Source organism: Catharus ustulatus, chromosome 5 (genome assembly GCF_009819885.2).
Source record: "Catharus ustulatus isolate bCatUst1 chromosome 5, bCatUst1.pri.v2, whole genome shotgun sequence".
Taxonomy (NCBI): Eukaryota; Metazoa; Chordata; class Aves; order Passeriformes; family Turdidae; genus Catharus; species Catharus ustulatus.
Window position 1 is genome coordinate 21804897 of NC_046225.1, and position 23487 is coordinate 21828383.

The 23487-nt window shown below is 44.0% G+C and overlaps 2 protein-coding genes across 3 annotated transcripts; both read right to left on the minus strand.

Annotated features, from left to right (window-relative positions):
* Positions 1–1632: 1632 nt before the first annotated feature.
* Positions 1633–11363, minus strand: LOC116996965 (alcohol dehydrogenase class-3). The gene is made up of 9 exons (XM_033061088.1): positions 11264–11363; positions 8685–8786; positions 7639–7780; positions 6490–6577; positions 5480–5699; positions 4713–4973; positions 3872–4007; positions 2881–3019; positions 1633–1934 (listed from the first exon to the last, which is right to left on the minus strand). The coding sequence occupies exons 1-9, from the start codon at positions 11273–11275 to the stop codon at positions 1910–1912; spliced, it is 1125 nt and encodes a 374-aa protein (XP_032916979.1). The 5' UTR covers positions 11276–11363; the 3' UTR covers positions 1633–1909.
* A 5185-nt stretch (positions 11364–16548) lies between these two features.
* LOC116996963 (alcohol dehydrogenase 1-like) lies at positions 16549–20706 on the minus strand. 2 transcript variants are annotated; one of them, XM_033061085.2, is made up of 9 exons: positions 20605–20706; positions 19609–19710; positions 19008–19149; positions 18825–18912; positions 18493–18712; positions 18101–18361; positions 17659–17794; positions 17210–17348; positions 16549–16796 (listed from the first exon to the last, which is right to left on the minus strand). In XM_033061085.2, the coding sequence occupies exons 1-9, from the start codon at positions 20620–20622 to the stop codon at positions 16772–16774; spliced, it is 1131 nt and encodes a 376-aa protein (XP_032916976.1). In that variant the 5' UTR covers positions 20623–20706; the 3' UTR covers positions 16549–16771. The 2 variants fall into 2 exon arrangements, with proteins under 2 accessions (XP_032916976.1, XP_032916975.1); XM_033061084.2 differs by lacking the exons at positions 19609–19710; positions 20605–20706 and adding an exon at positions 19297–19578.
* Between the last annotated feature and the right edge of the window lie 2781 nt (positions 20707–23487).

Consider the following 23487-nt stretch of genomic DNA (forward strand, 5'->3'; position numbering starts at 1 on the left):
ATGGGGTAGAAGCTCTTGGTATTGAGTCCCTTTGTTTGCTGAGCAACTTTTAAAAAACTCTATTTCAAACATGCTCCATTCAATCAAAAGCTTTGCATGACAAAATAGGGGCTGGGTCATCAATTCCTGAAGCTGGGAAGAAGCTACAAGTCTTTGACCCACGTGCTCTGGTATCACTACACTCTGAGGTGCAGATTCTCTGAGGTAATAATGTAATGCAGACAAGACTGTGGTCTTAATCTAGTCTGTGGAGCACAAAGGAACAGCTGTTCCAGTGTAAGTATTTTAAATGTCAGATCCAGCTGGGGGGTGGTTTGCTGGGTTCCCTAGTATTGTATTGATACCATCTTGTAATTATGGAGTACTCTCACTGGAACAGCTTAACAGCAAGTTTTCTACTGGATTTTCTGATGTTCAGCCAGCCTTCCTGGAGCTACAAGGTACTGAGAATCACCTCGTTGCTTGGTACAAATTGTTTTTATTTCCTCCTGATACTCAAAACTGAATTCTTATGACATTCATATTTGTTCTTTACTGTTGGAAATGAAGTAGAAATGCAGTACCTCAACTCTTTTCAAAACGCTCTAGGGGATATCTTTTAATGAGAGATGGAAAAGATGTAATTGTCCCACTTGTATAGCAGTGGCTTGATGTAATTGGTGGTGGTGAGAGAGAATTTCTTCTAGTAAGATTAGTGTTTGTATTCAGTGTTCTCTGTTAGAAGTTGTTTTGACCAGGGTTCTTTGAAACATTAAACTTCTCACTTAATATCCTCGGTTCACTGAAACACACTGAATTTCTACGTATCTAACTTTTTTTTTAACTGGCTAGGCTTTCTGCCTCTGCTTTGCAGTCTGTTTTCTGCTATTTCTCTGTGTTTTTCTGGATGTGAGACACTGATTCCAGGTTTCAGAACATAAAGAACCTTACCCAGTCAGATTACTTCATCTAGAGTTAAGAAAACCTGCAACTCCAAAACTGAGACTTAAACCCTCTCCCTCCAACAAAAAAATCCCAGAAAATCCTGAAGTCATCATCAGACAATGCTCTGCAGCCCTCAAGAGCACACTTGTTCTAACTGTAGTATTTCCTGCTTCAATGGCTTGATCAGGTTTCTTACTAGAGGCAACAATCTCACATTGTTCGTTTCTGCAGTGTTGACTGCAAAGTTTGCTTCATTTGCCAGTAAGTTGAGGAAATGGGACAACTGTCCTACTGCATCCTTGGAGGACACTACTAGAGCAAGTGACTAGTGGAGTTTGTGCCATGATCTTTACAAGAGGCCTGCCAAAGAGACCAGTGAGAAATAAGGCAGAACATGGACCACACCAGTGACCAGAGTCTCTGCTCTACATTTGGCTTCAAGGTTGAGCTGGATGCTACAATCCACTGTAGTCCAAGAATAGCCTCAGACAGTTGACAAGTTCTGGCCCCTCTCTCAGGACAGTTGCAGCAAATGCATGCTGCTTCTCACCCCAGTGCTTAGCTTTGCCTTGTGCAGCGAATTCCACATCATTTGCTGTGGACTCTGCAGAACACTTCCTTTGTCACATACACACTGTAATAGCACTAGAGGAAAACAAGACACAGCAATCACAGTCACTCTTAATGCTAAATAATTCCAACACTGGGTTTAGAAATAAGCCTTTATTAAGTAGATTAAGTTAGCCACTATTGAATTTGAAGAATGAGTAGAGAAACAGAAGTTCCATAACCTGTAATAATTCTGTTATGCTATTCAGTGGTTTACAGTGTATTGTTATTTAATACCCAGAATGCTCACCCTAAAATACATGGTCTTCTTAGTCCCAGTGAGTTTTTAGTTGCTTGATTTTATCTTCTATCAAAAATTCCATTATCAAAAGGCAGTTAGTATGGTGCTGGTCAATTAGAAGGTCCACATTTGGCTCTAAAATTTTAGCACAGTTCGAATGCTTAAAATGAAAAAGAAAAAAAAAATTACCGTAAAGTCAATTTTCTCCCTCCCTTTAATTGCTGAGACATTTTAACTCTGTCTTTTGTAAGGATGAAGTCATGCTTATGCCTATAATATTTATTAAAAATCCAGGATAATGCTTGTTATCTTTGGGGGGTTTTTTGTCTTTCCTCCAGTAAAATAAACTCCAAATGAACACTTTTTCAAACTAGGTGTCAGCTTTCAGTAGCTAGCCAAGATTGATCAGGAGCAGTAATATTTACAGGCATTGTCCCTTTTGTCTGTTTGGAAAGCTTTCTGTTAGGTAGCTTTCATTTTCAGTTTCCTAGGACATGCTCATATGTGAATAAAGCACTGAAATTATACTGAAGTTTATAACTTGGGCAGGGATAAACTGCTGGATGAAATTTGCATAAATACAGTGTTTCCAACTGTAACAAATACAGTCAACTGATTTATCCCAAATAGAATCCATATGAGCTAAAGCAGATAGAGCTAGTACTTTCTCCAAAGTTTTATACAATAAATTAATATAGATTGAGATCAAATACAAAGACCATGCTGGTTTCTGGAGATAATGTTCAAAAGTATTTGTCTATCTGCAGAGGAACCTAAATATTACTGAATATGTAATCTTCAGTTTGTTTACATTTCTTTTTATAAGGAAGAATGTTTTAGCAATGGTGAAAACCTGAGACTGGCCTTTCCCCTTTTATCAGCTTTACACCTGTGGGTATTTCTCAGTTGCTTGCTTTTCACTGTGTGCCTGGGTTTTGGCACATGCCTGGAAGTTCAGAGAATGTGTTTGTATCAGAATCAATGCATGTGGTGTATGTCACCCTTTAGCTTCCCTGGTCAAAACATGACAGTGGGCAGGGAACCTTTACTTTGACAGTGTCTGATCAAGAAGTGTCTTGTGTACCTTTCAATATTGTGAACATTACCTTTTTCCTGAATGCATCAGCTCAAAAGCCTCATTAATTTTGTCAAAAGGCAGCGTGTGAGTCACAAATTCATCAACCTTGATCTTTTTGGACATGTATTCAGTCACCAGTTTCGGTACATTATCTACACTCTTCCAGCCTGAAAGAAGGATAACATGCCTTGTTTTTTCCCTTTTCCACCCATCTCAGAAAATTAAAAACACAGCCCTTACACAGGCACTTGCATGATCAATATAAAAAGAAACAGAGACAAGTGACATGTTTGTCCCTCCCATGGAGCTCTGGCAAAAGCACACATTATCCAAACACACACAAGTGTTACGAAAAATCTTTCACTAGCTGTTCCAGCATTCACCATTAACAGCAGCCTTCACCTAGGAAAGTACACACAAGGCATCTCTATCAGGCCCCCTACATCTCTCTACAACCCAACCCAGTAAGTTTTGTATTGTTTGGACAAAGAGCGATGTAATAATTCAAAGTCTGAATGCTTCCAACTTCAGCAATTAGTGAATTCCCCCAAAAAAAGAATTCAATGTGGTTTTGAGTTAACAGCAGAAAATGTGTATCAAGCACTTTTTATTTTAAAGGTCTTTATAGCACATTGTAATACTCCCCAATTTACCCAGTGGTTAAGTGTCACAAATATATTGATGTCACTTCCCATCTCCCCAAAGACCAGGTCCTTTCACCAGACCAAACTGAACCAAACCTTCACTTGGTGGTAAAGCAGTCTTCCTATCTCACTCCTTTTAGTATTGAGTAGCATATAGATATATTCTGTCTTCAAAATATGTTAGATACCATACCAATGTGTTAATCTGGACCGTGTCTGTAGGAGTAACAGATTTTAAGAGTCTTTATCTTAAAAGCCAACATAGCATTTACGAATAGCCTGTTAATAGTACATTTCTTGCACAAGCAAAACCAAGAGAGTGTGTTCTTCCCAGCTTTAGCCCAGAGCAAGTTATTTTTATCCCCACAGAGTTACCTCCAAATGCGGTCCCTTTCCATGTCCGCCCAGTTACTAGCTGGAATGGCCGTGTGGAGATCTCCTGGCCAGCAGCAGCCACGCCGACTATCACACTGACTCCCCAGCCTTTGTGGCAGGCTTCCAAGGCAGCCCTCTTCATGGACAGACAGGACAAAGCAGAATGTTTATTGCTAAGATTTATGCTCCCTATGGACTGGCAGCACTTCCTTTCCCCCAATTAATGAATCACCACATTAGCATTTAAGGAACAATAAATACACTGAAAATTATATTTTCCATTGGTTCAGATTCCGTTATACTGTTAAAGGTTCACTGTGCACTTCTTATATCCTATCTAGCTTTCAAAGTCACTCTGAACTCCCACTGAAAGTCCAAATAAACTATAATCACAGACTGTATTATCAACAGTTAGGAATGCTACTGTAATTCACGAAAACCTAGCCTTACATTTAGTAATACTTCTGCATTTCCAGAGGTGAAATTAATTACTTGAGAAGTTAGGGAAATACTGAGTGATCTCTGAGATTTTATTTTCATTGCACAATATATTTTATGTAAGTTTTGTTAATTTCAACTGTCAGCACAGAGAAAATCAGGATCTCAAAAAAGTCTGATTAATGAAAAAACATTTTTAAGTGCCATTTCAATTCAAGAAGTAGCAGCTGCTTTCTTTACATAATTAGGATTGAGTGTAAATTGTCCTTTTTAGTCATAGCAGTTATTACTATAAAAAAAAAAATAGTGAGTCTGGCATGTTTTGTGTTAAGAAAGCAGCTGATCTTCCTGATAAGCTGAACTGGTTCCTCCCTGTACATGCTCCTGTTGGCCAAGCACTCACCATGACTCCAACATTTCCAATGCACTCAAATGAGTAGTCCACACCGCCATCAGTCATCTCGACCAAAACCTCCTGGATGGGCTTCTTGGAGTCTTGGGGGCTGATGCATTCAGTAGCTCCAAACTCTTTGGCTTTGGCATACTTATCCTTGTTAATGTCGATGCCAATGATCCGGGATGCTCCTGCTATTTTGCAGCCCATAATAACAGCCAGCCCAACTCCTCCCAAACCAAACACGGCACATGTAGAGCCAGGCTCCACCTAGGAGTAAGAAAGGAGTTATGAACAGCAGAAAAAAATTCATCCTTCCACAGGAAATGCAAGTTAAGGAGGCTGTAATAAGGGAAAAAATAGAAGCAAATGTATGTGGCTATGAGATTTAATAGATAAGGGAAACTATATAGAAATTTAATCCAAAAAGTTCTTTAGGTACTAAGCTTTTTCTTTTGCTCGAAGACTCATGCCCACTCACCTACCACCTCTGTCTCATCCTGAGCTTTAGACTATCAGAATGACTTGCAGCAAGATGAATATGAACTAGAAAAGTAATTGATACATAGCTGCAGTCAAAAGGGATGCAGAATACTCCACCTGCATTTCCTCCAAAGTGCAACAGGTTCTTCTAACCTGATCTGGACTCATATGGGGAAGCTAAAAATTCTTAGCTAAACTTCATCAGTTGAAGAGGAGGAAGAAACACAGATTTGGTACATCACATTTACAGTCCTAACATAGTCACTAAGCTGTGCCACAAGCCCAGCCTTTACCTTAGCAGTGTTGACAGCAGCGCCATAGCCTGTGGAGATGCCACAGCCCAGCAGGCACACTTTATCCAAAGGTGCTGCAGCATCTATCTTGGCTACAGAGATATCAGCCACCACGGTGTACTCAGAGAAGGTGCTGGTCCCCATGAAGTGGTAAATCTGCTTTCCCTTGCAGGTGAATCTGCTGGTACCATCAGGCATGACTCCTTTCCCTTGAGTAATTCTTGAGGCAAAGACAGGAAAATACAGTCAGTGTTTCAAGCAGCAAATATTCTTACCAGAAAGCAGCAACAGAGAGAGGCAGCTGCATACTTGCACCTTTATATTTTGACCATTTCAATAAACCTAGGAGTTCAGAGAAGTGAGATGCTAAACTCCTAAAACTTCATGCAATTAATTTTCCTCCAAGGAAAAATGGAAAGAAATTGAGTTTATTCACATGCTGACCTTGTTAGTTACCAATGCTAACTGCTTGTGCCACAGAACCACACCATCATGTTGGCCTCCTTCAGTACCCTCCCCCTGAATAGCACCTGTCAGTTATGTCACTCAGGGTTTTTTTTTGAGTTTGAGAGAATTTTTTTCAGAACGGGAGCTGCAAATTTATCTGGGAAGCATGTGTTAAGGAAAAAAAGAGCTGTCTGTTTGATTTTGTACCACTTGAAAGCATTGGTGTTCACTCCCAAGAGTAAATTTCTCTGAAGTTCTTCCCTTAAGTATGGGTTAAATATGGAATCAGTATTTATGTTTTCCAACCTGCGGACACAAGGTAGCAGTCTGCACCTTCACATACAAGAAAAGAGAGATACAGTTATATTTAAGGGAAGAATAGAAATTTTAAGTAAGAGTGGGAAAAAATTGCATGAATGACCCCTGAAACACCTACTTTCCAAATCATTAAATGATGCATCAACAGATTTATTCTTCAAAGAAAACTCCTGTCAATTACTTTTGCTAACTACAGCAGGTGTACATTGAACAAATACTATAGCATGTGTCAAAGTCATACAGACCTTATCTTCTGGCACAGGTTTGTTTTAGGATTCTTGCAGAACTTGCACTCTCCACACTGAGGGATGTATAGAGGGATGACAGTGTCCCCTAAGAAAAAAAATACTCTGTGTCTAGTTACTGAGTCAAGCAAGGCATGCTGAAAAAAAAAAAAAAAAAAAAGATTACAGTAATTTCACGACCATAAGGCGCACAGGACTATAAGGTGCAACCCCCAGGAGTCGGCAAAATTCGCAACTTTGTAGATCATATAAGGCGCACCGGACTATAGGGCGCACTTTTTTTTTGCAGCGAGGCTCCGCCCCCAGCTCCCCCTGCACGGTTGGTGGCCGAGGCCCTGCCTCAACCCGGCAGCCATTGGTGCCCGGGCCCGCCTCCACCCGGCAGGGGCGGTGCCTCGGGCCCCCTGGCCCGCCTCCACCCGGCAGGGGCGGTGCCGCAGGCCCCTGGGCCCGCCTCCAGCCAGCTGCCGTGGCACTGCCGGCTCCCCCCACGGCTCACAGCTCACACTTCCGGTTTGACAAATTTTGCAACTTTGTACATTATATAAGGCGCACTTCTGGGTTTGAGGAAAAATTTTAGTCAAAAGGGTGCGCCTTGTAGTTGTGAAATTACTGTACTCAATTCTCCATGTTTTTCTGTGAACTTGAGTTCACTTAAAACCTCTGTGTACTAAAAGCTGTGTATGGTATATGGTGGTATTATAGAGTACTAGATAAACTGTTTTAATGTTGGCTGAGCAGCCCATCTGAAATTCATCATTCCAGAACAAGTAGCAAGTTACTGTAAAACAAAACAATCCCAAATCAACAGTGAACAACATGACTAAACACTTTAAGCCTTTTAATTACACCAACAGATAAAAACTATAATTTGAAAAAACAATAAACCCCCAACCATATTCTAAATATACACTGATCTGATTTCAAGAAAAAAAAAATTATTCTGGCCTCTTTCAAGCTTTAAGTCAAGAGCTCATTGAATACATTAGTGTTGTGTCTCATAGACCACAGAAATCTACAGATGCATACATAATAAAATATTGTATTAACTCCTGCAATATGGCATTTCAGTGACCGAATTTGACAGTTGGTCTTCAAATAAAGTAACACTTTTAAGGAAGGCAGAAAACTTGTAAGGTATTTTCTTACCCTTCTTTACTTTTGTTACTCCTTCCCCAACACTCTCTACAATTCCTGCTCCTTCATGTCCCAGGATCACAGGGAAACATCCTTCAGGATCAGCACCACTCAGAGTATAGGCATCAGTGTGACAGACAGCAGTGGCAACTATCTGTGAAGAAACATATATTCTGAGACACCCTGAAGAACAGAATAGTAGCACAGATCTAAATAATTCCCCTTTGGTCAGAAATTCAGAACAACTGCAAGGTCAAAGTTCTGGCAGCATTGGAGATGTGGCAACATACTTTCAATTCCTGGCAAGGCAGTTTTTTCTTGCTTTGAAAAAGCAAAGTCATACCAGTACATTTTTGTAATTTCCATCAACCAAAATGTATCAGTGAAAGGGGTAAAAGATGACATGTTTTTTCTCATAGCTAGAAATCAGTGCTCCAAGTCATCTCAACGTAGTTTAGCATCTGATTCAAAGTAAGACTCCGATGTAAAATTACCAGAGAGACCATGCAGAACTCTCACTACTGCATAAATCCAGCTTAAGTCTTCAGCACCACGCAGAAATCCTTTCCACAGAAATAAATTTCACATTATTATATACTTTTTGGCAGACATAGGCTCCTGGAAAGTCCTGATGAAATCAGAAACTTGAATCTAGGGAATCCAAGAGACCAATCCCAGCTCAGCAGCCAGCACTTACAGCCTGACTGAAGTAAAACCCAGCATGTTACACAGCTGCCACAAATGACAAACTGCTGTCCTTCAAACAAGATAAAGATGTTCCCAGTTCAGACACTGTGAAGGAACTTGTTCTGTAACAACTGGAATTGATTAGCCATAATCCTCAGACCAGACTGTGAAGTGAGACTAGTAGAAATTAAAAGTGTTTTTCATAAACAGAGGATCTAAGTACTCTCATTTTCTTCTCTGTAAAGCCAGCTGAGATACTAATGAACTAATGATAGCTAGTCAACATTTCCTCTGTTGGCAAACAAACCATTCATATTTAATGCTCAGTCTCCTAAAATAGAAAATATATAGATAAGAACTGGTGTAATTACCTTGATACGAACTTCATGAGCTTTTGGTGGAGCAACCTCCACCTCCTCAATAGAGAGAGGTTTACCTGCCTCCCAGGCAACAGCAGCCTTGCATTTAATAACCTAAAAGACAAGAACAACAAGAAAAAACAAAGAGGCCATCTGTTGTATGGTTCATTTAAAATAATTCCTGTTCAGCCAAGTGAGAAAATAAAAGCAGCACTACTGGCTTTTGGAAAGAATCCCAGATCAGAAATTCATAATTTCAACACAAAGGATTAATTGCCCCACACTTGCTTTCAGGAAGCTAAACAGTAATGAGTAAGCCAAGATCTGAAATTTGGATGTCATTCTCTTACTGAGTAAAAAATATAATAAGCCTGGGAGAGCTTGGGAGACATGCTGCAGTGAAGTGAGCAACATGAATGGAAAGGCTGCATAATAAAAATGGTGGTTTAAAATCAAAGCCTACCCTTCATTTCAGATATGTTCATTAAACACAGTGTTTGAAGTTGGAAAGTTCAGAAGGGAAGCTGTGGAGACCCTCATCAAGAGCGAATTTCCAGTTCCTTATCAGGATGATTTCCAGACAGGATTCTGGCAAGGAGATGTGAGCGTACTGCTGGCATGCAGAGCCCCTCAGTGATGCAGAGGGACTTCGCTATAGGGCTGTAACACCTCTGCAGTGGCCACAGGGATCATCACTGATAGCAAATCTTCATTCACAGCTCTCAGGGCCATGACAAATCCTGCTCTGCAGCCACATCTAAACATCCCAGGAAGCTTTTCAATCCCAACGGTGCAGAGCCTGGACGAAAGAGCAGGATTTCTAGATCTCTAAACCCTATTAAGAGGTACATACAACAATTGACTGAGAAAATCAGCAGGCATTATAGTCACACACTCTAGAGCAGCTTCAGGACAAGCATCTGGATAACCCTCAGAGGTCGATTTCATGAAGATGACAAGGCCTAAGCCATTGCTATTAGAAATATAAACCAATAGAAGAAAAAGACATTTTGTGTGTTCAAAATAGCTGTAGTGTTCCCATGGAATGCTTGAAAGAAAGAGGATTAATGTAAATTCCCAAGACTAGAAATACAGTCACTCAGCCTTTTTGAAATTTCACTTGCTGGAAGAAATAACAGGGCCAAGACCACCTTTTGAGCTTGCCAGGTCTGATTCATCACCTGTGGTCAGGAGAAAAAAGGCTGTAGTATTTCTGTTGTACAAAAAACAGTACCAGGCTTTGCCAGAGCCAGTTAAAATCCTTAATTATCAGCTATCCTGAAAATCCTTAACTATATCACTGTACCTGTAATAGCCGAACTTAAGATACATATGTTGGCTTACATTTGGTAAAATAAATACTACAGACTCAAAAAGCTTTGTAACAGAAAATCAGAACCTATTCCAACAGCCAGCAGGGATCTAAATTAGACAGAAACACCCCTAACTAGAACCATGAAATCTTCTTGTCCTGCTTTTTAATACCAGGGTAAATACTACAAAAATGCATGGAATGTGCCACAGTAACTAACTGTGGAATCACAGTCTGAGTCGTCAGTCATAATCTCCAAATCTGCCAAAGATTTTGCCAGAAAATCTAAATTCAAAGCACAAAGTGCAAGAGGAAACACTATTCAGTAAATAATTTACTGGTTTTCAATCCATCCCCTCGTTAAGTCATCACTTGTTCTTACATGGGACACTGTGCATTCCTAAAATTGGATTTCCACAAGCTTAGGTAAACACAAAATTAAAGACAGAGAGGAGGAAAAAAGTCTCCTTACAGGATAAATTTTGATAATCTAAAACTGACAGTACGCATCTGGAAGCACATTTTGAAGTATTCATTTCTGATTCAGTTCATAAAGCCACAAAGGCCCCTGGACTATTCAGAGTGGGTACCAGGAAAGCTCCATCTTTTTCTGCCCTCTTATTATTTATACCTTTGCTGAAAATCTTGAAGCCAACAACTGGAAGTAAAAAAACAAACCACCACCTTCCAGCAGTTCTAACTTTCCCCTATCACCATGCTAGCACTAGAGCTGTTGGGCTGCTTGTGGCTGTGCACATGGCTTTGTGAGCAGGCAGTTTTACCCCTTCTTTCCAGACGATTCGGTCGCACCTGCCCGAAGCCCACAGGAAGCCACGCAAGCTCAAGGTCTTTGCTCGCTCCTCCACCGCCGCGACCCGGGAGCGGCCGGAGCGCAGCCCTGAGACCCACGGGACGCGCACGGGGCCCGAGAACAACACACGGCGGGGAGCAAACGCGTGTTTTCCTTCCCAATCCTGCAAGTACTCCCCGCGGGAGCCTCCCACGCCTAAGGAGCGGCACCGACTGCGCCGCACGCCTCACACGCGTGAGGCGGGAGCGCGGAGACTCCCGCACAAGCCCCGCGCCCCGGCTCTCGCCGGAGCTGGGGCGGGAGCGGCCACAGCGACCCCGGCCCGCGGCCGCGGCCCCGGCCCCGAGCAGCCTCCGGCCTCCGGCAGCGAGGGCAGGGCAGGGAGGGCTCGCCCGCCTCATCCTGCCCGCTGCGGGACCCTCCGCCCGCCCCCGGGCGACCTTCCCGCCGCAGAACGCAGACGCTCACCCCGCTCGCCATCGCGCACGGCTATCGCTGCCAGCGGAAGGGGAAGGGGAGCCCGCCTCCTTGTCCGCTGCCTCTCTCCCCGCCTCCCTCTCAGGGGCGGGTGGAGGAGCTGGCTGCTCCCTCCCTCTTTCGCCTCCCTTCCTCGCAGGGTAGGCGTGCGCTAGGTCAGTCACAAGCCCCGCTTAGCGCTTTTCTTCCCAGAGGCCGCGGTGCGGGCCAAGCTCTCTGTGTTTCCTGAGGGTGCCCGCGCTGTTGCCTTGCGGCGTGGCTGGGTTTGTGGCTGCGCCAGCGTCTTCCATCGCGGCCCCTTGAGTCCGGCCGGCAGGTGGACATGACTGTGCCTGTGAGGGAACCGGCCCGCTGTCTTGGCTGTTGGGCTGTTCCTGCCGACACCAGGCTGCCCAGATTCCTTCCCAGCTAACGGGACGCCACGGCCTGTGCGCCGCTCCCTGAGGGCCGCAGCAGTGCCTGGGTGTGCCTGCCTTCCCCTGGCGGGGGAATCCGGCCCTGGCTCCCGGCCTGGGGGTGCTTGGTACCGCCTGTGTCTCACTTAGACACAGGGACTGCGTCTGAACCGTGTCTGCAGAGCATGTCCTTTGTGCCCGCAGAGCATGTCCTTTGTGCCCGAGTCTGATCTTGGCTGGATAAACTGCAGTGCTGGAGGCTTTACTGGGTGGCAGTGTGAGGGGCTGAAGGCAGTCCGCTGCCAGGGTAGGTGAAGGGATCTGCAATGGGATGGAAGTTTTGATTAGGCTTCTTGACATTCCACCCAGCAGCCTTTGAAGCAAAGGAGCTGTCGCTGCAAGATGGGGTCATTCACTGTCTCCTGCTGTTGTTTCATCTTCTCAAAAAACATTTTTCTTCAGGCAGGGTAGGAAGGGCTTCTTGTGAGGTCTGCAGACATGATTGTGAAAGAAGAGGGGAACAGTTCTGCCAGAGCTGTTGGGGTTTTCCATGAGAGGTGATGGTGCTTGAGGAGTTGCCAGGTATAATGAATTACCCCTCAGTAAGAAGGGGAATTTTTATTTTCCAGTGACATGCTAGCAAAATCGTAGCAAATACCACAGATAGGCAACAGCACCAGCATGTGGAAAACTGATAATAGGACATAAGCAACTATGACATTCAGTAAATAACATGAAAGTCACCTAATACTTAATAACAAAATTGAGAAACTAAATCTGTAGGCTCGTGAAAGCTGACATGGAACTGGAAGGTAATTTGGCCACTGAGTGTCCTATACAGGTTGCACACCTTGTTGTTGAAATCAACTCTGGCCTTGTCCATTTCCTTGGTGAGATTCAGCTCTGCCAACCTCGCCTGCAAATTTCATGTTCTCGGCAACCCCTAGTTTGTCAGTGCTTCCAAAAAGCCTCCAAGCAGATGCTCTGTTTTTTTAAGTATCTTTGAAATTCCGAACATTGTAGGCACTGATTCCAGTGCACAGAGGGACAGATACATAAATCAGATCTCTTTAATGCTCATTGTCCAATTTCAGAGATGAAAGAAGTTTTTTATTTTTCATCTTTGCTTCCCTTGTAGTTTTGTGATGCTGTCCCCAGTGTTGCTGTGTACTTTTGGAAGCCCCTGGATACCGTGAGTGGTTTTGCATCTTTCTTTCTGTTCTCAGCACCATGCAAGCAAATCAAGTTACCATGCCATACTCTCGAATGAACTATTTAGGCTTTGTCACACGGTTCAGGTTTATGTTCTTAAATTCTGTAGGTGAGGACTTCCACTGCTGCTGTGGATTTTACATTGGTTTGGTTTCGGTGGTGTTCTATCTGTTATGTGTTAATCAGGAACATGAATTTGGATTGGGAAAAAGAGGAGGGCTTGGAAGCACTCTGAGCATGTGTGAGGGAGACCTGGCAATCATGTTCTTGTTTGGTCAGTGTGGTCTGTTTCATGTGCCAAGTGGGGAGAAAAGTCCAAAACAACTAGGGTTCTGTATTACATTTTTTCTTTTTTTTTTAAACTTTTTTTTTTATTATGCCGACCCTAGAGGCATTAGATTTTTAGTGAGGGTTTTTCTGTACCTTAGTTTAACTTTGGAATACAAGAAGATGTGGGGCAAGAAATCACTTGCAAGCTTGGCAGCCAGTGTGTGGCTGAATGAAGATGCAAGTGATCTGCCAGGGTGCCCATCCTGGGACAGTCTGAGTGCAGTGGCAGAAGCTGGCTGTGTGCCTCCATCTGAGGATGATACAAACTCTCCCCCTGACTCTCAGCACCGGGCCCCTGGAACGTGCTGTGAAAGATAAGGTATCCTAGTTACAAAAATGACTAATGCGTAAGGAATTTAGGCCCTCTCTTATCACTTTGGAAAATAATTGGTTAGAAATCAGCTTTTGTAATTGGTTAGTTTACTTTGACTTAGATTGGATGCTGTTTTTTGTATAACTTTCTATGGGTTATAATTTGGATCCTACCCAAATCTATAAATATGACTGTCTCCCCTTTGTCTAACGAGGTCTTTGATGGACCTCCTTCATGAAAGAAATAAAGATCTTCCTGTGGAACCGTCTCTCCATCAGCTGTGTGGACTGCTGAGTGATGCTCACTGATAGATACATCAGTACTCTCAGGTCCTGGTAGCAAAGAACTACCAGAGACAAGCAGTTCACATCCATCAGAAGCAGGAGCTGGTGTTTTGGCGCTGGAGCTGCTGGTTGCAGCCTGACATGCTGGTGAACAGGTTGGCAAGACACAGGGAGGCTGGAGCAGACTGACGAGTCTACCCAGAGGCAAAACTGAAGTGCATTAGTACAAATGTTGCCTGGTTTGCTTTTCCCAAGCAGATATGGTCCTAGATTGACCCGCAGGTAATTTTCCTTCTATTGAGAGTATAAATTTTCCGAATAAAACCATTAGTTTTGATAGAAATATTTCATTAGAGCAACCCCGTTAGAACTGGGATAACCTGTGCACTAGTGACAGCAGTGAATGCTTGACATTGCTTTCAAAACTATCCTGTTGAATTCTGATTTAATTTTCTACATTTTCCTGTAAAGTATTGGAGGATAATACTTACGCAGCATAAAAAGAAAGGAGCGAGAAATTTTTTGTCATTCCTCAGGTCAGTATCAATTGATTTTTATAAAGTATAAGTATAGCTGGTTAAAAAATGAAAACATTTTAAAAACCAGAATTGTTTTAATTTGGAATCACAGAATCATTTAGGTTGGAATAGACCTCTGAGATCATTGAGTCCAACCTTTTGACTGAACACTACCATGTTGGCCAGACCATGGCACTGAGTGCCATGTCCAGTGTTTTGTTAAACATCTCCAGGGAAGGCAACTCCACCACTTCCCTGGGGAATCCATTCCAATGTTTGATCTCTCCTTCTGTGAAGAAAGTCCTCCATGTCCAACCTAAACCTGCCCTGATGCAGCTTGCAACTATGTCCAAAAATGCTCAAAGCTGGTTGGTATTTCTTTAGATAATTCTTAGGTAATCGCAATATTTTATAAATGTAAATATAAATCAAAATATTATTGGGTAATTCAAGAAATGGTTGGTTCCAAAGGAAAAACTTAAGAATAATTTCACTAATGAATCCTAGTATACTTCTAAAGTATTCTATAGTAAAATAACTTTTCAAAACAAATCTGATGTACTCAAAATAAGTGTGAAAGTGACTATGACAGTTTTGCAGTAGAGACACATGAAGCTGGGATGCTGTAAAATGTTTAATATTTTAGACATAGAAATAAATAATTTGGGGAATTTTGCAATTAAATATTCTCGAGTATCTGCATTCATTGAAAACCAAATAAAACTCAAAAACCCGATATAGTATGTGCTGACTTTAATATGTTAATATTAAAATAACTATGCAAGGGAAATTTGAAAGACGGAAGTGAGGAAAGAGTTGTGCTGTCACCTCCTTTTTTGCACTTGGCAGCATTTTCTTCTGGTTTAAATATATAAATGTCTTTGCTTTCAAATGTAAGTATTTGGCCAGTTGTGAAACAAGTGATGTTTTAGAAATCAAGCAGAATTTGAGGAGCTCTCTAATTATCTGCAGAAATTTGAAGTCCTGCCCAGTTAGTGATTGTTGTTAAAGGGGCAGGAGGATCTCGGAGATCCAGGGCAGCATGCCCGGAGAGCAGGGACAGGTGACCACCAGGTGGCCCTGCTGTAGTAGAGAGCTCTTCATCTCTCAGAAGGGCTTACACAATTTTTCAGGTAGCAACAGTTCAAAAGAATTGGTAAAGTGCGAGTTACAATTTACTTTAGGCAGAGATTTTTTTATGGTGATCGAACTTTTTTTTCATCTAGGTTTAGATTTTTTCTAAAAAGGAATATTATCTTTTGTCCCAATCCTGCACAGATTTATTTATGTGTTTGTATTTTTTAGACAGATACTTGGCAAATTGATTACCTTTTTGAGACTTATCACTTGTATAAGATTAAGACTGAGCAGATGCAGGTACAGCATTAGGGAAATGTTGGAACTTCTTGGAGTTTTCTCAGTAGGGAAGTACTAGAACTCAATTAATTAACATTTTTTGAATTATTTTGGTTTTAACTCATTACCAGCACTCTTATTGTCATATGTTTAAAAAGTAGTTGAGAGAATTATAGTTTTATGTCATGGCAGAATGATATGTGCAGAAGTTACTAAAAGTTGGTGGACAAGATGGGATTTGTTTACCTTTGATAACTCATTTGTGTGTTCGTGACATTCTGTGTAATTGCTGATTGTGCTAAGGGGTTTCCAGAAGTTCAAAGGGCTGTGGGATGTGATAAGTGTTGCACAAAAGAGGTCAAAATGCACGGTAGTGTTATGGGTCCAATGTTCAGCACTGAAAGAAGGATCTGTTTAGCGGGATAACCATCTTGGAGTGACAATCCTGTTCTTTGCAGAAGATTTTTCAGAGTTGTACTGTAATATACTGTGGGATGTGGTGCAGAAAATATATTAAAAGTACAATAGCATTTGCCAAATGGAAACCACAACCGTGGATGTTGTATGAGTGTTACATAATAAGAAAGTTATCTACTGCTTTATATAATACGCTTCAGAGCAGAAGCAGCAGGGGTGGTTTCCCTGCCGGGCTTTGCTGGAAGCTGCAGCATTCACCCAGCTGACACAGGGGCAGAGAGGAGAGGGCCCAGCTCACTGACGCAGATGAAGGTGGGAGGCAGCAGCAAAGGAGGGGCAAAGGCCCTGTTGTGCACTACTGAGGCCAAGGGAGTGGAGGAATGGTCTTAAATGAAAGCGGCAGATTTTCCTGCCCACTGCAAACACTTTTGATTGAATGCACTGCATGGGACGAGTTTGACAGATGCCCTTTATTAGTAAAAGCGTATATCCTTCTATGTCCTGTCCAAGCACAGGAAGAACAGCAGTGACAGCAGCACAGGTGAGATCCTCATTCTCCTCTCCTTGTGCCCCTCAAGGTGAGGTGCTGCTTGAGGAAAGTGCAGGAAAGTGCAGGAAAGCCCACGAGTATCTGCTGTGCAGGTCCCTCTGCTCGGCTTCCCTGGCTGAGTCCTTCAGAAGAGCAGGATACTGCGGATACTGAAAAGTGGAAGGGAAGGAAGGGTTTGCTGCAGCTCAGGAGCAGGCAGTGGGGCAGGCAGGTGTGCCTGAGGACCGGCCGCTTCTTTGTCATCCAGCCTCTGCCTGGCTGAGCTGCACGCGACCTGCAGCAGTGGGGCAGCCTTCAAATCCCTGCTGAGGGGATCCCCTCAGGGGATAAGGCCACAGGATCTGTGCTGAGCTGAACCATGGGCAGGAGGGTTCCCTGTGCTGAGCACGGGCTCTTCCCTCTGGGCTATGGCAGATGTTGCCATCCCTCAGCTGTGAAGCTCTGCTTCCTTAAAAGGCTCAGGTGCTCTTTGTGGAGCTAGGGTTGCGTGCCCTGCCTGTTGGAATTTTAGGAGGAGTTGTGTGGGTTTGTTGTACCTCAGTCCTGCTGGTCAGGGTCTCACCTTTTTCCTGCACGTAACAACTCAAATCCCTCGTTCACTTTAGCAAATGGCAGTGTGTGTGTGATCAGCAAGTCTGAATTGAATTTCTTCTCCAAATAGCTGGAAATTAATTTGGGGATGGCGTCTCTCATCTTCCAGCCTAGAAATAGGAGAAAGCAGCTGCATGAATAATGGGAGGAAGGCTGTTTTGCTGAGGTAGTGTTACTGTGCAGGTCAGGCTTGAGTCACCAGTGCTGATGCCACTCTCATCCTTGTGAGAGATTTTCTGCTCTTTAGGATGAGTGGGTTACTGCGTGAAACAAGTAGCGATGATTCTTTGCATGTGTAATGCTAAAGATCAATACTGGCAATGCAGTGCTCCTCTTTAGGTGTCTTCTACTTGCAAACGCACTTTTACTACCAGGAAAGGAAAAGCTGAAATATTTAGACTGTATTCTTAAGTCTTATACCTCCAAGCAGAGTCCCTGTCCAGGTGCGGCCAGTCAGCAGAAGCGTGGGATTGATGGAAATGTCTGTACCAGAATCCAGTTCCCCAATCATGACACAGACGCCAGTGTTCATATTGCAGGAAGCCAAGGCAGCAATCTAAGGGACAAGTAGGAGAATTAGGGAAAGCCCTGCTGATTCGGTCAGGGGAATGCTCTTTTTGTGCAGTCTCCTGCTCCTCCATGGTAATCTGAAAAAACACACATCCCCCCTTTTGGAGCAGACCTGGAGAGCTTGTGGCCTCTTTTAAAATTTGTACTCTGTTTTATCCCCAAGCCAACCGACTGCCTTTCTGCATCCAGCAGTGCAGGTAGCGGACAAGAAACTTTCCACAGGGGTGAATTTTGGCCTGAGAGGAGCCTGTGATGATCTGGGAGGGAGGACAGGTGCTGAAGTGCCACCTACCATGGTGTCCGCGTGCCCGATGGCCTCAAAGGAGTAGTCCACGCCCTGCCCAGTCATCTCAGTGATCACCTCCTGGATGGGCTTCTTGAAGTCTCGAGGGTTGATGCAGTCAGTGGCTCCCAGCTCCTTGGCCTTGGCAAACTTGTCCTTGTTGATGTCCACGGCAATGATGCGGGCAGCTCCAGCTGCCTTGCAGCCCATGACAACAGAGAGGCCAACTCCTCCCAGGCCGAAGATGGCACAGGTGGAGCCTGCTTTCACCTGCACAGACACGACCCTGTGAGTCTCCAGCAGCAAGAGGAGGAAGAGCAAGAGAGGGAGGTTTCCTTTGCATAGGATTTAAGAGGTTGTGAGGGTGGCAGTAAGGGTGTTAGACATGCCTGAGTACCAACCTTGGCTGTGTTGATGGCAGCCCCATAGCCTGTGGAAAACCCACAGCCAAACAAGCAGACTTTGTCCAGAGGTGCCGCAGCATCTATCTTGGCAACGGCATGCTCTGGGACCACAGAGTATTCTGCAAAGGTGCTGACCCACAGGAAGTGGTTGATCTGTTTCCCTTTGCAAGTGAATCTGCTGGTCTTGTCTGGCAGCAGGTTTTGAGGTTCAGAGAAACTGTGGGGTGGTACAAACATTTGTATTTGATTGCGTAACGCACTGATAGGGGTGTCAGACTTGTCATATAGTCAATCCAATGCAGGTGAATGGGAAGGTAAACTAAACTTACTGGGACTTCTGGCAGTAGTTGGTTTCAGGATTCCTGCAGAAGCTGCATTCGCCACACTGTGGGTGGCAAAGGGGGATGACTTTGTCACCTGGAAGCAAACAACATCCCGTGTTAGGTGGCTCTCAAGATGCTGTGTGTGTGAGAGCTGATTCCTGGGCATGTGTTTGTGTGTGTGTCAATCACCTGGTTTCATAGAGGTCACTCCTTCTCCAATGCTTTCCACAATTCCAGCTCCTTCATGGCCAGGGATAACTGGGAATTCTGCATTGGGGAAGCAGCCTTGCAGGAGGTGTTCATCTGTTTGACAAATGCCTGTGGCCACAAGCTATTTGGAGAGGAAAAAGTAGATGTCCTGGCCTCTGCCTTACTCAGTTTGTGGAAGCAGCTTTCTCAGGGGTGTAACATTGTCAGTCAGTGCTGGCACTCAGTGGCAGCACACTGAGCCCAGGCTGGGCTTTCCCCTTCTGCTCACCCTGAATGCTCCATGTTCCTTTCCTCTGCACTCAGCTGGAGGTGGAAATGGAAGGGAGGCCACAGTGTGGGTACCAGGGCCTTGTTCAGCAGAGCAAGGGCTGGAGGACATGTGACATGGAGCTGTGTGACAGCTTAGGCAAGGATTAGTCCAAAAAGGCGTCCCTGGCAGCTGGTACATTTGAGCCAAGGCAGCTCTGGACAGTTAAAGCCTCTTGGAGGACATACATCCCTGAGTTATACTGACAATATAACCACAAGAATAGCAATTTCCCCAAGGAAGGAAAAAAAAGTTATTGAAATATGTTTTTACCTTGATCCGGACTTCCCCTGCCTTAGGGGGTGCAACTTCCACCTCCTCAACAGAGAGTGGCTTGCCTGGGGCCCAGGCAACAGCAGCCCTGCACCGAATAACCTGGAAGCAACGGAGAGGAATACATTGCATGGGAGCATTTGCCTTTAGCACATGGCTGGGGGAAGTCATCCTGCAATCACCTGAATGCAAGATGTTCAAACTTGGTGATGCTCAACTGCACCTGAAACCAAGTGATGTCCAATAAACACTGGCCTAGTTTAAGATAAGGAAACCCCATCTGTGGTTTGTCACCCAAAGAACAACAGGTATAGCCTTGGAAAATTATTGGGTCTTGATAACTTAGGTGGATTTTTCATATATATCCCCAGACTGTGCTGTCATGGGGACTGTGGATCCAACCTGGTTGAAATGCCTGTGGAGAGCTTTGATGTCAGCCTTGTGACACCCTGGCAGAAGGTGAGTGAGAGTGGTTATGGAAATGTCCCCATTTGATTAGCAACAGGGTAAATTTTTTCCCTTACCAAGGTTTGATTTGTGTGCGACATCACTCAAACCCTTCCCGGATCAACTGAAAGCAGTTTGACATCAGCAGAATGGAACCTGCAGCTTGAAAAGGGCATTGCCATGGACAAGGCTGAGTGCAGGAGAGCAGTGGCTGAAGAGGGCACCACTGAAGAACTACTTTTCCTGGCAGAGCAGGAGCACAGAGTGGGATTGAGCAGGAGAGTGTTCTGCAGAGCAGCACAACTCCGTATTTTGTCTCCTGAGCAGCTGGGCAGGACAGAGGGGGAATGCGCTACCTAGTGCAGGTACGGACGCGTGCAGTTGTTCGAAAGCAGAATCTGGGGAAATTGCCAGAGGTTTGCAAGAGGTGGGAGGTAAGGTCGGAGGAAACAGGGCGTGCAGAGTGGTGTGCAGACTGAACCTTTTGCACCACATTTTGCCAAGAGCAGGGCACCTCGGGAAGCAGGAGGGGAAATGCGATGTCCTTACTTTTCCCGCAGTGGCCATGTGGTGTTGGCAGAGCTGTGTCTGTCGCTGCCGCAGGCTGGAGGGAATCTGCTGTCCCCGCGCGTTGCAGAATCCCCGAGGCGAGGAGCGGGAGCAGTCCCGGTGCGGCACCGTCGCTGGAGAGCTCTGGTTAATCTGTGTCGGGTGCCGGCTGCTGAGGAGCTCGGGGAGTGCTGAGGGGAGGAGCTGGATAGCGACAGGGAGAGGGATGGGGACAGAAGTCCTCCAGGGAGGCTTTTATCAGTTACTCTGCCCTTGGGCTATTCCTTGCTCTCCCCACCTTGAAGGCTCAGAAAGCACGGAAAGATCGATTTATTTCTTGCCTTTCTTTCTGGCAGGGTTGTAGTGGGGAGATCTGTGGCACTGCTGGGGCTTCCTCGGACTCTCCTTTTTGTCAGGTTGGAGCTTTTGATCCACACCACAATATTTGCAAAAGGATTAAAAATTTAAAAAAAGAATAAACGAAACACGTGAAAATGTGGTGTGGTGGACAAAAACACACGTCCTCCTGAGTTGAAGCTTTACTGTCTGTGTTATTGCTACTATTTTCACCCCAACAGTAAGGGGAGAATGTGCGAGAAGAGGATTTTTGTCTCCAAGGACACATTTGCTTCACTCCGGTGTAACCAGGTTTGTGCGTGGGTTCACTCTCCCCAGGCTTTTCAGGTCCTCCCAGAGCTGTTTTCTGCTGAGGCATTGGACAAGGTGATGTATTTGCAGAGATTGGATGAGATTTGAGACCTTGTTGGAGGGTCAGGATAAGACGAGCATCCAGAGTGTGATGTAACTCCCACAGTTAGAAAGGAATTCCATGTGGCTGAAAGGACACTTGCAAACCTAAGGACTGGGAAAATTTCATAGACGACAGCCACTAATGACATAAACCCCCTCTTTGGATCACTAGCTATTTAGAATGCTGTAATGAGGAGAAGTTAACGCTCTGGCTATTGAGAAAGATTACGAATACATACATATATATATATGTAATTTTTTTTAAAATCAAAAGACATCTGTTGACATTTGAATTAGCCAAAAGGATTAGCCATGATCAGAAAACAATGTAGCATTAATGAATCAGGAGGGCATTACTCTGTGGACTCAAGCTTGGCACACTCAGTTCTGCAGTTGAGTCACATGTCCTTCACAAGATCACAGAATGGCTTGGGTTAGAAGGGACCTCAAAGATCATTTGTTCCAAGCCCCTGCCATGGGCAGGAACACCTCTCACTAGACGAAATTGCTCATAGCCACATCCAAGTGTCCTCAAATGCTGACAGGGATGGGGCATCCACAACGTCTCTGCAGCCTGTTCCAGTGCCTCAGCACTCTCACAGTAAGGAATTTCTTCCTAATAGCTAAACCTACTCTCTTAATAGCTAAACCTACTCTCTTTCATGTCTGCTATCCTATCAGGTCGGCCACCAGTTATCGTGGAGCAAAGATACAGTTCTTCTCCAAGATTTTCATGTACTTTCCCATGCCCTGCAATCCTCACTTCAGCCTGACAGTGGGCTGACTTAGTGCTCAGCCATAACCAAAAATACTCTGTAGGCTGTTCAGGCAGACCCACTTTACAGAACTCCTGAGACAGAGTAGTTGGCTTGGATTCCTACTCTGTTTTCTGCATTGCACAAGAGCTGGAAAGCAATTCCAGAGGACAATTGCTGTATGGCTGATATCCCATATGGTTGGCAGTGTTTGAAGTTGAAACCAACAAATTTTGAAAGTCCTGTAACAGAGAATGAAATCATTCACCTACTTCCTAAATAGCATTCCATATATACAGCTTATGATTTCATCTCACACATAAGGACATAAATGTGCTACTTGTGCTGGCATTTCATAGCTCTTAAGACATGTCTAGTGTCTGCTGTTGAGTGTGTAGCCTAGACAATGGTTCTAAAAAGATCTTTGAAATGTGTACTGTTGTTTTTCCTTAAAACATCCATGTGATGCTCTCGTCCCCCAAGCTTGCAAACCCACCACTGATGTGAAGACAACATAAGTTTGAGAATTGCTGTCTGCCATGCTTGCACTTGTTAAGTGCCATGGGGAGCAGACACCTCTGCGTAACATTTGAAATGCATGTAATTACTGCAGGGAGTTGATACTGAGATCCTGTTGCTGTGCAGCTTGTAGTGTATATTACAGACAGGAGGTTGTTGTTTTCTTCTTATCCAGGTAATAGAGATCAAACTTGTATGTCAGCAGGCATGGATGTAATGATTAACTTTTTAATGGCACATCCTGTGTATCTGTAGTCTACGATATGTGCTATCCTGCTTGCTGTATATAGTAATGTATTTTATAAGTTTTAACAGCTGATCAGTGAGGTCCACACAGGCACAGACCTCAAGGTGTTTGTCTTCACCTTGGGAGTGAGTTTGCTGTCCCCCTGTTTACATTCTGGTTCTTTGCTGCCTGTATCAAAGAGGTGGAAAGAGGGAAGAATATTTGATCTCTGTGGAATAGCTGCTGAAATGCACTAATGAGGGCTAAGTACAAATCTTATCTTTTCTGCTGCCTGCAGCAGGCTTCAATAATTTTTAATTAAAGGTCAGAGCCCAATATTAGTGTCTTTATTTATGACCCAGCATTACATTTCTGTCCACAGTATAACCTGTTTCAGAGACAATTTTTGCATTCTACTGTGAGGGACAAACTAGATCATATCCTAGCAGGTATGGCTTTGTGTTTGTTAGCAGTATTGGTAATTCACTATTTTTGAAGATGCCCTGATACAGTTAATTTCCATGAGAACAGAAATATTGTCTACCTAATACAAAATGAAAGCAGAATGGTGCAAATGAGGTAAGGAACGAGGGAATTAGATACACCCTGATATATTGTGAATAGCAGGGATTA